General features: G+C 39.6%; 1 protein-coding gene across 1 annotated transcript in view; it reads left to right on the top strand.

Annotated features, from left to right (window-relative positions):
• The first annotated feature begins 1,222 nt into the window (after window positions 1-1,222).
• Window positions 1,223-15,970, top strand: part of LOC126457380 (hydroxyacyl-coenzyme A dehydrogenase, mitochondrial-like) — a 48,665-nt gene continuing 33,917 nt past the window's right edge. The window contains exons 1-2 of the mRNA XM_050093637.1: window positions 1,223-1,533; window positions 4,454-4,570. Coding sequence (XP_049949594.1) covers window positions 1,417-1,533; window positions 4,454-4,570 — 234 coding nt within the window. The 5' untranslated portion in view covers window positions 1,223-1,416. The remainder of the gene's footprint in view (window positions 1,534-4,453; window positions 4,571-15,970) is intronic.

The following is a 15,970-nucleotide window of genomic DNA, read 5'->3' as shown; positions in this document are numbered from 1 at the left end:
ATTCAAAACTGTCCTTCAGTGTATGTTACCATTGTTCAACTCTGTCTGCATTTAAAACCTTTTGGAGAAACTGTCATAATTTAAATCGTGCTTTGATGCTAACTTCCTTAGTGAAATGTTACTGATAGGGTTTATCAAACTCATTGTCACACTCAGAAATTGTACTCTGAAACACAACATGAATCCTACAAGTACACGTCATTTGTTGTGTTTACTTGAAGTTAAAGTTGTATACAATACTTAAACTTGGCTAAGCATTAAGACACTACAAAATGGAACATCATATGTCTCTAGTAGATTAGGTACACTATTGATATTTAGACAAGCCAATTGATTTTTTTCCAACTAAAGAATGTTGTATTTAACAAAAAATGTTGATGAATTTTCAATGTTTATATAATAATTCACTCAGACGAATTCTACTGCATTAGTCCAACACAAGGAAGCTAACTGCAATCGAACTTTATCAATAAATGTTCAGTATAAGGACACATAAGAATGTCAGTAATAAATTCAGTATCTTATCTACAAGAAGGAAGTTAACGTATTTCCTTAAAGCATGTAAACATTTATTATTGGAAGCCGCAAGGCGATGATTCTCTCTTGGTTCCACGGTACTATAAAAATTGTATGCATCAGGCACCAACAACATCGCACTTTATCAGAAAACACTGTAATAAATGCATATGTCTTACCATTCGACCAACACACCTTTCATAACATTCACCATGTTGAAATACTGTAATATATATCCTCCACAGTTCACTGTTTAACACCCATCACCTGCGGCCTGCTTAGTGCTTACAAACAATCCAAAGCTCTTCATAATACATACGTAGAGCATCCCAAGTCTCAATGCTCAGATCATATGTACTGCTAGGCAGATACGGCCTTGTTTTATGTTATCAATAAAACATCGTTGACTTTCGTATGTATATAACTGACAAGGGAAACATTGCAAATTATTGTTAAGTCCTCAGTGAAGCTTCGGCATGATCAGATAGCTAACATAATACACATTTTAAGATGTAATTCCTTAATTTGAAAAATAAACAGATGTGGAACACCGATAAGCATTCGCTAATGAGCTTCGCACGAGACAACGGCGCGTACAGTAAAATGATGTAATGAAAAACGCAAAAATGCTAATTAACACTTTTGCAGTACGGTATCAATGGTCAAGGGAATTTCGACAGATATAACAGGTCGTGCGGAACACTCAGGTCGCCCGGTAACACACGGGTCTCTGGTGTACGTTATAGTCCAATCCAATGTGGTTTTGGCTGCCCTTTGATCATAGGACTTTGACCATTTAACACCCAACACCAGCACCATTCCAGTCGAGAGTGTGCCTGTTTTCTGGTATCAGAGATTTCATTTTTTTTTTCTTCGGGGAAGATCTGACTTTCTGCAAACATGACTACGTCACTCATGGTCCTGAAGCGCTCGCTGTCGGCGTCGGCAGCTATGTCCAGCGCAATCAAGCATGTAACTGTTGTGGGAGGTGGTTTAATGGGGTCAGGGATCGCACAAGTAAGTTAGTTCTAGTGTACCATTAGGATTGTTGTCAAACTACCGGTGCTGTTACAACTTCTTGTACCACTGTCGCTGCTTAGTGTTTGTTTCAAAAGCAAGTCGCCCGTTCAATACACACACATATATAGAGAGAGAGAGAGCTGCGAGCAATGAACCTGTGTTTATGTTTCTCCAATTAAAAATTTCAAATTCGTGAGTGGCAAAATAAAATAGTGCAAATTAGTTGATATTTAACATCGTTCGAGTAACATTTTGCACCCCTTGTTGTGGGCTACTTCTTATTCACGCCCCCTTGCAGTCATTACCACAGCCACTCCCATATCTCTACCATGGAATCGAGTAATCATATCAATTAAGGTGAAAGGTTGCTAGATGTTATCCTTAAGACTTGTTTTTAACACTCTCGCCAAGGCAGGTACAAAGGCGATCATTTACCCATCTATGTAAAACTAAGCAACATTCTGTAGTAATTCAATTAAAAAGCGTACTAAGTAATTCTTATCATCTGATGAATTTCAGTGTTTTCTGTTCTATTTTGACCTTACTGCTTTCAGCAGGAGAGAGAAAAAAAGTGTGATAATGCCCACTAAAATTGTTTGCAAGTTTGAATTCAATAACCTGACATTAAAACACATTTTTTTTTTTACATTATGTTAGTTGTATTTCGTGGCTCCTACAGAGAGTGGCCTCTCGGGTGTGGAAAGAAGTCAAAGATTTACATTTAAATGCAGTGCAGAGAAGTGATTCCACGTTATAATTACCAGTATAATCCACGTTATAATTACCAGTATAAACCACCAGTACTACATAATTAACCTTTCCACTAGGCTGTTAAGCAATGGCTCTTTAATGATACACAATTAGATATTCTATTATTAACATAATTTAACAATGAAGTGTAAAATAAAGTACAGATCTGTATGTTCTTGAAGCCTCTTTCATCTCAATCAATTGAATTTCTCCCATTTCCTTCTATTCCACTCTATTCAAAGGAAATATTTTACAACACATTTACAGGCAGAAAGAATTTACAGAAAGAATGTAGAAAAAGCCACTTATCTGTCCCTTAAACATGTGTAGTCCAGGCATGTAGAAAACACTTAAAGTGCAATTCTGGACATGAATATAGACCCTGCAGCTGCTGTAAGAAAGAGAAGGTACATCATGATGAACCAAAGGAAAGTAAAAAAAGAAATAATAAATATATATTGTAAAACCCTATAAGCCCTCAGATAGCCAGGATGTGTACTGGATGTCTGCTAATGCCCTCAATAAAATTACATGCTAAATTGCTGTGGTAATTAATAAGTGTTTCTCTGGAGATAGTTTCCAGACTTTCTGAAACTTGCACAGACAATGCCTATTTATAAAAATGATAACCCAGACTTGGTGGCAAGCATCAGACCAATCTTAACTATTCCAATCTCCAACTAAAATCATTGAGTCTGCAATGAAAGATCAAATCTCAAATTACTTTAAAATAATAAACTATTTACACATGCACACCATTGTTTCTGGAAAGGCAAACCTACAACAGCAGGAGCAGGATTAGGAGTAGTTAGAAAAAGAATCTTCAGCACTTAGTTACCTCAGCAAGGTGTCTGACTGCATTCCACATAGTCATTCTAAACAAGCTCGGTCAGTAGGCAGTTGGAGGCACTGTTCTAGCAACCTTCATATCTTATTTAGAAAGCAGATTGTATCAGCCCAAAGGGCACTATCACATGACTGTATGTTTGAATACAGCATGCCACAGGAATCTGTAATGAACCCCATTTATTCCTAAGTTTTGTACATTATTTAAGCTCTCATGGACAGTTCTTGCAATTTGGAGATGACACAACTTTGTACTTAAAAGGCATCAAGGCTCAAGAAGCAGCAGATGTTTGGTTTGATGTGACAGAGGAATGGTTTGCTATAAACAAAATGAAAATCAATTAAGTAAAAAAAATTCAAAAAATGGTATGTAGCCTCAATGATAAAGGACAGATGAACTGTGTAAGGGCTCTCAAACTTATGGGTTTCATGACGGACAGCAAACTCACTAGTTACGAACACACTGCACAGACGTGTGATAAACTCTCACAACTCTTATACGTCTTGAGTAAACAGAAACTCAATTACTGTGTGGGGTCAGGCTGCAAGAATGTACTGTTACTGAAAAGGAAGGAGGAAAGGAAAAGAAAAGAAAAGAAAGAAGGCTCGTAGTATGAAGCAGGAACCTGGACCATTGCAAACCCATCATCATATCCGTATGAGTGATGACTATTTCCAGTCAATAAGTCTTCAATTGTCTCGTGTGTGCGAAGGAATATTGTGAAACAGAACAGCAGCACTAGTGATATCCACAATTATAACACAGAGACATACGCCAATCTGTCAACACTCTGGCATGGAACAGTTTTCCAGCAGTGGTTATTGATGTGCTCATTCATCAAACTATGAAATGCATTCCTTGGAATTGGTGAAATTTTGATGAAAGATGTTGCACAATATATGCCTAAAATCACTGAACAGTTCGAATGAATTCTTTGATAGTGAATCATGATGTTGGATTGCTTAAAAAATGCACTAAATTAATTACTGTTTACTGAACATGCACTTTCAAAACAAATTCCAACTTTATATATTATTAAGTATTATACTGTACTTATGGAAGTTTATTATTTTACTTAAATGTCTGTGTAATCTTAACTTTTTCAAAATTACAAGGTCTGTACAGTCATGACTGGCAAATGATGTAGCTATGGTAATAAATGGTAATAGTAGCAAGAAATATTTTTAAAGTGTGATGACCACAATAAAAATAATGCTGAAAAATATGAATAAGTAAAAATAAACAGATATTTGTGACTGATGTAAGATTTCCTCGCCTATTTTGAAATGACACACAAATGTTTTGTCATAATGTTGAAAGGTTGCTGCCCAGACTGGTCATGAAGTTACAATAGTTGAAGTCAATGATGATGCAATTAAGAAAGCACAGAAAGGTATTCAGACTAGCCTACAGAGAGTTGCTAAAAAGGCATACAAGGTAAATATAATTGTTAATTTAGTGTAAAAATATATGGTTTATTTATTTTGTTAAAGTAATATTAGGTGTAAGGTACTAGGTTATTTCTTATGTAATCTGTAGGTAAGAGAAGTTTGCATTATAATGTCACACAACAAATAAAATAACATCTGACTGCATTTAAATAACTTCAAAGTTGTTTTCTTCAGTGATAGTAGAAGCTTAGCTATTCATATGAGCAACTGAACTGAATAATGTATCAAATCTATTGGCCCTGTGGTAAGGTAGCAGTAAGCTACAGCAGAAGACACATGTTTTGTTTCCTGCTTAGCTGAATGCAATTACTTCTTGATTAGAATGTTAACCACAGTCAGCATAAGTGAGGTCACTGAAACTTCTTTACTGCACATACATTTGTGCCTTGAGGTTCTGTAGGATAATTCTTGGTTAATTCTGTTCTGACACAAAGAATATTTTACTTAAACAGCCACTGAAGACATATATAATGTTAAATGATATACATTAATATAGACCTCTTTCTTTAACAAGCTGTAAATTTTGTGGTCATCATAGAAAATCATTTTAGATTATTCATTGCTGGTAAAATAAAGACCACAACTACAACAATAATGACATATATTTAATGACTATTTATATAACATTTGAAGATGAATCATTAAAATTCTAATGTCCAAAGTTTAGACTGCCTTAGGCACAGCAGTTATTTTAAACCTCACAATTGTAAGTCATCTGAGTAAACACGAGAGCCTGAGGAAGGTGGATCAGTAGTTCCAACAGAGGACTTAATTCAGATTGTGTGGAGCTCAAATGTACAGTTAACCACTGTGATATAGATCTTCATACTTTCATGAAATCACAAGATTGTGATAATGTCATACCCTAGTGTCCTCCAAATGGGCTAGTGCACTAAACCTCATAAAACTGTATTTGAATCCACAGGTGATATACAGTTTCCATTTTAATACTTACGATTTTTTGGGAACTATTAAAAGCTGTAAATTTTCTGTTCATAACCACATTAATAAAGGGTATATAGTCCAAATAATTGTTTCATACTGTTCAAACCCAGGCTTCAGAAAGTAATAACAGTTTCAAACGAATGAAATAAAAAACATCATGTACCAAACACGGACACTGCCACAATGTAAATAAAAGGCTCTAAGTGAAATTTTATTGCCCAAATAGATACAGAGTTAAAATAAAGTGAGACACTGAGAAATTGTTTTGCATGCAATGCAGTCAGGCAGTCTCTCATTGTATTGACCTATGGAATTGCTGATCAAAGTGGTGCTTATGGAGTCAATATTAAAGTAAGTGTATTTATCCTTCAGAGGACTGTGATGGGAATTATGCTCATTGAAAATAAATTTCCATTATAGCAGGTCATATGCAACTGCTATCATCCAATGGTCATCAGGTAATTTGTGTAAATATTAAGGAAGCAAAAGCAGCAGTAGATAAACAGTAACAACTTACTGCAAACACAAAAATAACAGCTTTTTAAAAAGTATCCTTATTTGCTGTTTTTTAAAGTTAAGTTATGTTGTTTTTAAGCACAAGCAGTGTAAATTTATATTACTGGTAGTTACTTGTTAATACTTCTTAACACAGGCATATGACTACTTTAGTTCTCTCTCAATTTATTCCTTGACTAGTTTCACACATGTCAGCGCCCATTTTCATGATGAGGTATCTGGAGAACCATGATTTAACTTTTCATTCACTAATTTTTGTAACTATAAACAAAAAGCATAGGTTTCAAAATTGGTGTATAGAATTTACTGCTGGCACAAGAACATTCAATTATTGTTTCAGGTCATGACATTTGAGTTTTGAGTACAGTACATTCTTCTTGTGCTTGTGTGCCAATGTGATTAGCATTATCGCTAAATGCATCTCCCATGTCCAAAGTGAATGGTCAAAGTCACTTTTTCTAACCTGCAGAAGAGTTTTATTCAAATTGAATCCTGTTAGTATGTTGTGAGGAGCAAAGTCATCAAATGACATGGCACAAGCCAATGTAGCGAATCTCTATTTGTCCAGCTTTACCGGCGGTCATCTTTGAGATAAACCTGAGACTTCACTGGATATCCTCTTAACCTTATCATGCTGTGTGGTTGTACTGAAGGAAGAGCCAGATAAACTGGTACACCTGCCTAGTATCGTGTAGGTCCCCCAGACTCAACTAATGTCTGAAGTAGTGTTGAAGGGAACTGACACCATGGATCCTGCACGGCTGTCCAAAAATCCATAAGACTGAGGGGCTGGAGATATCTTCTGAACAGCACATTACAAGGCATTCCAGATATGCTCAATAATGTTCATGCATGGGGAGTTTGGTGGCCAACAGAAGTGTTTAAACCGAGAAGAGTATTACTGGAGCCACTATGTAGCAATTCTGGACGTGTGGGTGTAGCATTGTCCTGCTGGAATCGCCCAAGTCTGCCGAAATGCACAATGGATATGAATGGAAGCAGGTGATCAGACAGGGTGCTTACACATGTGTCACTCGTCAGAGTCATATCTAGACGTATCATGGGTCCCATATCACTCTAACTGCACATGCTGGGCCCACCCCAAATCATTACAGAACCTCCACTAGCTTGAATATTCCCCTGCTCACATGCAGGTTCCATGGATTCATGAAGTTGTCTCCAAACCCATAAATGTTCATCCACTCAATACAATTTGAAATGAGACTCCTCCAACCAGGCAGCATGTTTCCAGTCAACAGTTGAATGTCTGTGTTGACGGGCACAGGCGAGGCATAAAGCTTTGTGTTGTGCAGTCATCAAGGATACATGAGTGGGCCTTTGGCTCCGAAAGCCAATATCGATGATGGTTCATTGAATGGGTCACATGCTGACACTCGTTGGTGGTCCAGTATTGAAATCTGCAGCAATTTACTTCTGTCACTTTGAACGATTCTCTTCAGTCATTGTTCGTCCCGTTCTTGCAGGACCTTTTTCCAGTCACACCGATGTTGGAGATTTGATGTTTTACGGGATTTGTGATATTCACGGTACACACGTGAAATGGTCGTACAGGAAAATTCCCGCTTCATCGCTACCTCGGAGATGCTGTGTCCCATCACTCGTGCATCGACTATAACTCCACGTTCATACTCACTTTAATCGTGATAACCTGCCATTGTAGCAGCAATAACCAATCTAACAACTGTGCCTGCCAGACACTTGTTGTTTTATACAGGCATTGCTGACCACAACACCATATTCTGCCTGTTTACATATCTCTGAATTTGAATATGCATGCCTATACCAGTTTCTTTGGTGTTTCAGTGTAATTAAATTGTAGCTACTCATGAAGGTCCAGTGTGAGCTGTAATTATCATATGGGAGTGAAACTTGGTAGATATGCTAATGCATTAATGTGGAACCGATATATCCTGGAAAAAATTAGTTTCAATTTTGGCCACCAGGTGCAAAACAGCATGACACACATGGTGTCATTTGACAAGTCATAACATTAGTGAACAGTAAGGCTATCAAGAAGAGAGACTGTGCACTGTTAGTGAGACTGTCTGATATGAATGACAGCAATTTGAGTGCTTCTTTGATAGAGTATTGCCAAATGGAAGGTCTGAGTAGATGCCTGATGTCATGAAATTGTTTAAGGAAAATGATAACGACATTCAAAAACATGGGTGAGCTTTGTGTGTCACCTGAAAGAGGAAGGTGTGTCAACCCAGTAGAAGTTACTGACAAGGTTGCTGTTGCAGTAACTGATCATGCAGTACATGCCCCAGGTAGTTTTAGTACTCGCACAGTGTCACAGGAATTGTCCATTCGATGGTCAACAGTATGGAAAGTTTTGCAGTGTTTTATACTGGCATCTTACACAATCCAGACGGTGCAGCAACTAAAACATCATAATCTGCAGCAATGATCTGAATTTGCTCTTCAGTTTCTGACATCGATTTACGTAGATAACATTTGGCCAGGCGATATTTTATGGATTGATGAGCACATTTTATTTTATCCACAGGGTGCAATGAATACACAGAGCTGCCAAATTTGGGATACTAATAAACCATGTGTTGTGCACTAAGAACCATTGCATTTGTTGTATGTGACTGTGTGGTGTGGACTCACAAGAATCTTTATTCTCAGTCGATTCTTCTTTGAAGGGAAGGCACCCTGGGAGCCGGTCAGGTGTACCATGATGTCTGCACGTTATTGAGACCATCTTATACAGTATGTGACTATTGCTTTGAAAGAACACAGCTGTGTGGAAACCACCGTTTTCATGCAAGATGGGGCAGGGCAACACCTAATGTTGCTTGATGAGTGAAAGAAATACTTAATTTAACCTTCCACAAATGTGTTATCTCCAGAGGTTTTCCAAATGCATGGCCTGCAAGATCGTCTCATGTGAACCCATGTGACTTTTTGCTCTGAGGATATTTAAAAGAACACCCTGACCAGGGACATGTTTGGTCTCTACCTAATTTGAAGGCCAATATACAGGAAGATGTTGCCCTGATTCCACCAAAACTGTTGATCATGTCATTTGATGATGCAGCATTTAGTCGATGTCTTCAGTGCTCATATTGAACAAACTGTGTAAGTGGCAGTTTATAATAAAACAAACATCACAACTTCCTCTCTTGTTTGACCTTTTCTGCCTACATCCCATTTCTAATCCATTATGTATGGAAACCTTTCTATAGCTCTCTCCTGCATTCACAGTGCCTGACTTGGAGCTGGTGGCCAAAATTGGAACTAATTTTTCTTCCAGTGAAAATCTGTTCCACACTAATGTATTAGAATATCTACCAAGTTTCCCTGCCATACCATAATTATAGCCCACAATGGACTTCTGTGAGTACTTGCACTACAGTTACAACCACCTGATACTAGTGGTGGTGGTGGTGGTGGTTGTAGCTCCTTTTATAAACTTTAGTTTTGACAAATCGGATACTTTCATTTTCAGAAGGCCATATTTGTAATGGTAGACTGTGCCTCCCATGAAAAACTAACCTTATGTGCCATATTTAATGAGCAAAAATGTGGTTATCTGTCATACATAATAAAACAATAAACATCTCAGTTTGGCATTTGGCAAGTTTAAGGAAGTTATATCTGACTTACTGACTCATTATACATTACTGGAATGACACTTTAACTCGAACAGTGAGTATTCTAAATTTACAACCATACTCTGGAATCCACACTGAAGTGCACATCAGAGGACATTTCCCATTGTAGCACTTACTAGTGCTTCTTCCCTATTATAACTGGTCACATCTCCTGGCCATTGCAACCATCAACAAGACACTGCTGAGCTCTGCATGTGCCATCGATAGTGACACTGTGATTGTAGACTACTCTTTCATTTGTAATCATATGATTACATAAGCATATCTATCTGCCTTCCTATATAGGCACAGCATGACCACCAGCTAGCAGGTGGGTCCCACTTTGAGCAGTTATGCTGGTCACATCCCATGACCCATCAGGGCCACATTGTATGCCTTGCCAGCCTGATGGTATCATTGCATCCCGGGTGGCTGCCAATCTTTGAGCACTGCCCTCCATCAGCCCCTTACACCCATTAACACTAATGCCAGACTCTTGGCTTCACCACATTGGGCCTTGCCAGCCTGTCAGCTTTGTCATTGGTTGAGCGTTGCCTTCTATTGTCCCTAGATGCTTGTTCAAATACACTGTGATCAAAAGTATCCGGACATCTGGCTGAAAATGACTTAAAAGTTTGTGGTGCTCTCCATCAGTAATGCTGGAATTCAGTAAAGTGTTGGCCCACCCTTAGCCTTGATGGTAGCTTCAATCAGGTGCTGGAAGGTTTCTTGGGAAATGACAGCCCATTCTTCATGGAGTGCTGCACTGAGGAGAGGTATCAATGTCAGTCAGTGAGGCCTGGCACGAAGTCGGCATTCCAAAACATCCCAAAGGTGTTCCATAGGATTCAGGCCACGACTCTGTGCAGGCCAGTCTATTACAGGGATGCTATTTTCATGTAACCACTCCACCACAGGCCATGCATTATGAACAGGTGCTTGATTGTGTTGAAAGATGCAATAGCCATCCCTGAATTGCTTTTCAACAGTGGGAAGCAACTGCTTAAAACATAGAATGTAGGCCTGTGCTGTGATAGTGCCACACAAAATTACAAGGGGTGCAAGCCCCCTCCATGAAATCACAACCACACAATAACACGACCGCCTCCGAATTTTACTGTTGGCACTACACACGCTGGCAGATGACATTCACCGGGCATTTGCCATACCCACACCCTGCCATCGGATCACCACATTGTGTACCGTGATTCGTCACTCCACACAACGTTTTTCCTTTGTTCAATCATCCAATGTTTATGCTCCTTACATTAGGTGATGCACATTTGGCATTTACTGGCATGATGTGTGGCTCAAGAGCAGCCGCTCGACCATGAAATCCAAGTTTTCTCACCTCCCGCCTAACTGTCATAGTACTTGCAGTGGTTCCTGGTTTAGTTTGGAATTCCTGTGTGATGGTCTGGATAGACATCTGCCTATTACACATTAGGACCCTTTTCAACTGTCGGCAGTCTGTGTCAGTCAACAGGCGAAGTTGGCCTGTACACTTTTGCACTGTAAGTGTCCCTTCACGTTTCCACTTCACTATCGCATCGGAAACAGTGGACCTAGGGATGTTTAGGAGTGTGGAAATCTTGTGTATGGACATATGACACAAGTGACACCCAATCACCTGACCTCGTTCAAAGTCCATGAGTTCCACAGAGTGCCCCATTCTGCTCTCTCACAATGCCTAATAGCTACTGAGGTCGCTGATATGGAGTACCTGGCAGTAGGTGGCAGCACAATGCACCTAACATGAAAAACATATGTTTTTGGGGGTGTCCGGATATTTTTGATCACATAGTGTAGGTTCATTGACTTCAGTGACACTCACATTGGGCACAGCCCAAGCTCTTGTCACAGCATCTCACGGGGCACCAGCCACATCTTTGCCACAGCACTACGCTGTGTTCCTGAAAGGCTCTCACCAACGCCATTAGGCCGGGCCAGTCAACACCCTGCCTGCCAGATCCAGAGGAGCATTTTCTCTTATATTACACCAAATGCCATATTTTATTTTGCATTAAACTTTTGCAAATGTATCTGAGAATTGCTTTTTATTTTGTGTGCCTTGACACTGCACAAGGACACACAAGTTAGCAAGAAGGATATTCTGTAAGCATTCCCAGTATCTGTGTGGTCATCGCTGCCAGACTCGGCTGCCAATGTGTCCTCTCTGCCTGGTGCCTTTCCACTCTTGGTGAACCTGTTGGCACTTCCTGCCTATGTCCCACTGGTCCATTAGACTCTAGCCAAGCCTGACAGCACCTCTCATTAATATCCTATCAGCTTCTTGGAGTCTGGCCAAGCCCTTCAGTGCTGTCACATCTCTGACACCTGCCATTGGTTGAGCTTCTTCCCATCAGCTGCTGATGTCTTATTGACATCTTGCCAGCCCTTCTGCTTCTGGTCAAGCCTGTCAGCAGCCTGCCCAATGTCCCACCAGATTGTTGGCATCCAGCCAGGCCAACACTATCTTGATGTACATTTTGCTTCTTGGCAAATGCCCTGCGGCACTTGAGCACATCCGGAGGCTATCAGTGGTTGAACTCTTGCCTCCCATGCTCCCCTCAGCCACAAACAATCCTTTCAATGCCACCTTGGCACTAAGTGCTTTCACATCTTGGACGGCTGTTGTTAGTTGAGCTCCTGCCTTCCATTGGCCATTGACACCTTTCCAATGCTGCCCTGCTGTTGTGGGACATCCGTTGATCCTTCTTGTGCTCTTCATTGCATTCTTGTTCTCTGTGGTGCTTCTGTGCACTGAACCCATTGCCCACCCTACCGGCCACATTGCATGTTTTCCAGCCCACATCTTCTCTTCTGGATGTCTGGGTGACTGTGCTGTTTTCCTTGTGATGATTTATATGTTTCCCTCTTGCCATGGTCTACTGTGATGTCTGAAGTCCTTATTTACTCTTCTGTGCTCCATGTGCTGATTTTTTTTTCCGTTATGCACACTTTGTTGGAAGAACAATGAAGAAAAATAGATGTAGGCAACTTGCCACTAAGAGTGATCTGGTGTGATGCACATTCCAGTACATGCCTCCTCCTGTATTGGGAACAGATGGCTGACCTACTGAATGACACTGCCTAAGACTGGACCCGTAGAACAGGTGGAAGAAACTTCTCTTTCCTTTATTTAAGGTACATTTTTATTTCCAGGCAGGGTGTAAACTTTGGAGGTGGACATTTACTTTGAGTGCCAGCAAGAATGTCAGCTGCCAGTTTCTTACTTTTCATTCCATATTTCCTGAGGATTTTTTTATTTAGACGATGATCATTTTGCTATCTCAGAAAACATAAGTGCTCTGATAATGATTATTATTTTTGTACAGCATCCAGTGAACATTTTATTTTTTCATCTAACAACTAGGTAATGACCCATGCTTTATTCTCTTATGATGGACTGTCAGTTCGACCATTTGCTGCCTGTTGTGTTTTGTCCTTCCTTCTGTTATTCTGAATTAAGAAGAACAGTACGTCAAGATATTTGAATATAAATTTGTGTTATGAAGAAATACACTTTTGTGTTCTTGCTACACATCTTGAAAGTTTCAGTTCTAAACAATAATTCTCACCATGGGTCTGAGGAATACTAAGAATTTCATTTCATACTATTATGTCTTGATTAGGTTCTTTACTGCTGTGAAGATGAGAAAATTATGAATCACCCTTTGTTGGAACATGGCATTTACATGTAAGTTTAGTTAAAGTATTGAAGCATGCCAATCAAGATGTCACCTTTGGAGAGTGCAAGGAAAGGCTGTGAGGGGAGAATAGAGGCAAAAAAAGTAGTGCCTCTCGTGATGTCTTTCCCGCCACTTTGTGCCTCCCCTCCAGCCCTCCCTTCATCTGTTTGTGTTTTTCTATGCATGCTCTGTATTCTGGATGGCTGTTGGGTCTCAGACAGCTGCGTCTCTGTCAAGCTCTTGCTTCCCTTCAGCCTCAGATGTCCTTCCAGCAAATCATGTTTTCTCCTGTATATTTGATGCCATAGTTTGCTCTCCACCCTTCGGGTTTATCCTTTTCTCTTCTTACCTCTTTAAACTTTGGCCGACTTGACTTCACCATCTCCTCCTCGTGAAGAAGAAGGGTATAGTACTTGGCCATATCTCCATGCCAGTACAACTGCCAACACAACACCTGCAACCTGTGGGTTGTCTAGTTGTTCTCTTCTGAAGCACCAGCTCTCTACTAAGCTGCACTTGCACCATCAATAGCGGTGCTACAATTGCGAACCATTTCTTTGTTCACAACCAAATGATTACATCTGTCCATCGCTCAGTAGCCAGCATGCAGACAGTTGCCACTCTGGGTAATTATGCCAGCTACATCCTGCAATCCATCAGTCATAGTGGTATATTGTACGACTCATTGGACCCTTGGCATCAGCACAATCCAGCAGCCACTGTTGGTTAAGCACTGCTCCCATTGGCAGCTTGCGTCTGTCTTCTGATGTTTGCCAGTTTAGTTTTTCACCATCTCCATTTCAGTCTTCCAAGATGAAACAAACTTCAAAAATTTGTGCTGCCATTCTTTGTACACATTCAGTATTCCCTCTTAGTTGTATTTTGTGTGGGTCCCACACACAACAACAGTATTTTAAGATGGGTCCCACAAATGCCTTGTAAGAAATTTCCTTTGTAAATTATTTGCATTTCCCTAGTATAGGGGAACCATCTTTGATTGCAAATCAAAACATCCTCGGTCCTGGGTTCGAACCTGGCACCACTTAAATAGGTACCTTATACATCCATTTGAATCTACTTAGTGTATTTATCTCATGGTCTCTCTTTACAATTTTTGCCTCCACACTTCTCTCCAATACAAAGTTGATGATTCCTTGATGTCTCAGAAGTAGCCTAACAACCAATATCTTCTTTTAGTGACATTGTGCCCCAAATTTCTTTTTTCCTCTATTCTATTTAATATCTCCTCTTTAGTTACACAATTAACCCATTTCCTAATTTTCAGCATTCTTCTGTAGCACCACATTTCAAAATCTGCTAACTCCTTGTTGTCTCAACTGCTTATATTCCACATTTCACTTCTGTAAAAGGCTACACTTAAGACAGATACTTTCAGAAAAAAACCCTAACACTTAAATTGATATTAGATGTTAACAAGTTCCTCTCTTTCAGGATGCTTTTCTTGCTATTGCCATTGTGCACTTTAAATTCTCTCTGCTCAGTTATTTTGCTGCACAAATAGCAAAAATTCATTTACTACATTTAGTATCATGTTTACTAATCCAATTCCTCCAGTATCAACTGATTTTATTTGACTGCTCTTGTTTTACTTTGTATGAATGTCATCTTATAATCCCCATTCCATCCAAATGCTCTTCCAAGCCCTGTGCTGACTCTGAAAGGATTGCAATGTCATCAGCAGACCTCATCTTCCTGAAGTTTAAGTCCTTCTCCAAATGTTTCCTTTACTGCTTGCTCAACCATTCAATACCATCAGGGACTGACTACAACCCGGTCTCATTCCATTATCAACCACTGCTCCCATGCCATTTGACTCACATAAATTCCATCCACCATATAAATTGTAAACAACCTTTTGCTCCCTGTATTTCACCGCTGCTTCATTTATAATTTCAAGGAATGTATTCGGGTCAACATCGTCAAAAGCTTTTTCTAAATTTACAAATGCTGTAGGGTTGTCATTCCTTAACCCTTCTAAGAGAAGTTGTAGGACCAATATCGCCTCAAATGTTTCCACATTTCTCCAGAACCCAAACTGATCTTCCCTGAGGTCAGATTCCACCAGTTTTTCCCGTCATCTGTAATTCATGTCAGTATTTTGCAAACATGACTTATTAAACTGATGGTTTAGCGATAGTCATACCTACCAGCACTTGCTTTCTTTGAAATTGGAATTTCCAATCTTCTCGAAGTCTGAGGGTATTTCACCTGTCTGATACATCTTGCACAGCAGCTGTAATAGTTTGTCATGGCTGGCCCTCTCAAGGATATGATTACTTCGAAGAAATATTGTCTGCACCAAGGGCTTTGTTTCAACTTACGGCTTTCAGTGCTCTGTCAAATACATCTCACAATATACATCTAAGTCGTCTTCATCTACTCCCTCTTTCCTTTTTAGTGTAGTGCCTTGAAGTTCATTTCCCTTGTATAGCCCCTTGTATATTCCTTCCAACTTTCAGCTTTCTCTTCCTTGCTTAGTGATGGCTTCCCATCTGAGTTCTTGATACTCATACAGTTGCTTCTCTTTACTCATATTCTCTTTCCTCCAAAGGCTCCTTTAATTTTCCAACTATATTTCCCCCAGATATA

This window comes from Schistocerca serialis, chromosome 2 (genome assembly GCF_023864345.2).
Source record: "Schistocerca serialis cubense isolate TAMUIC-IGC-003099 chromosome 2, iqSchSeri2.2, whole genome shotgun sequence".
In the NCBI taxonomy this organism is placed as follows: Eukaryota; Metazoa; Arthropoda; class Insecta; order Orthoptera; family Acrididae; genus Schistocerca; species Schistocerca serialis.
Note: the sequence above shows the minus strand (reverse complement) of the source record. Positions and strands in the feature narration are given on the sequence as shown.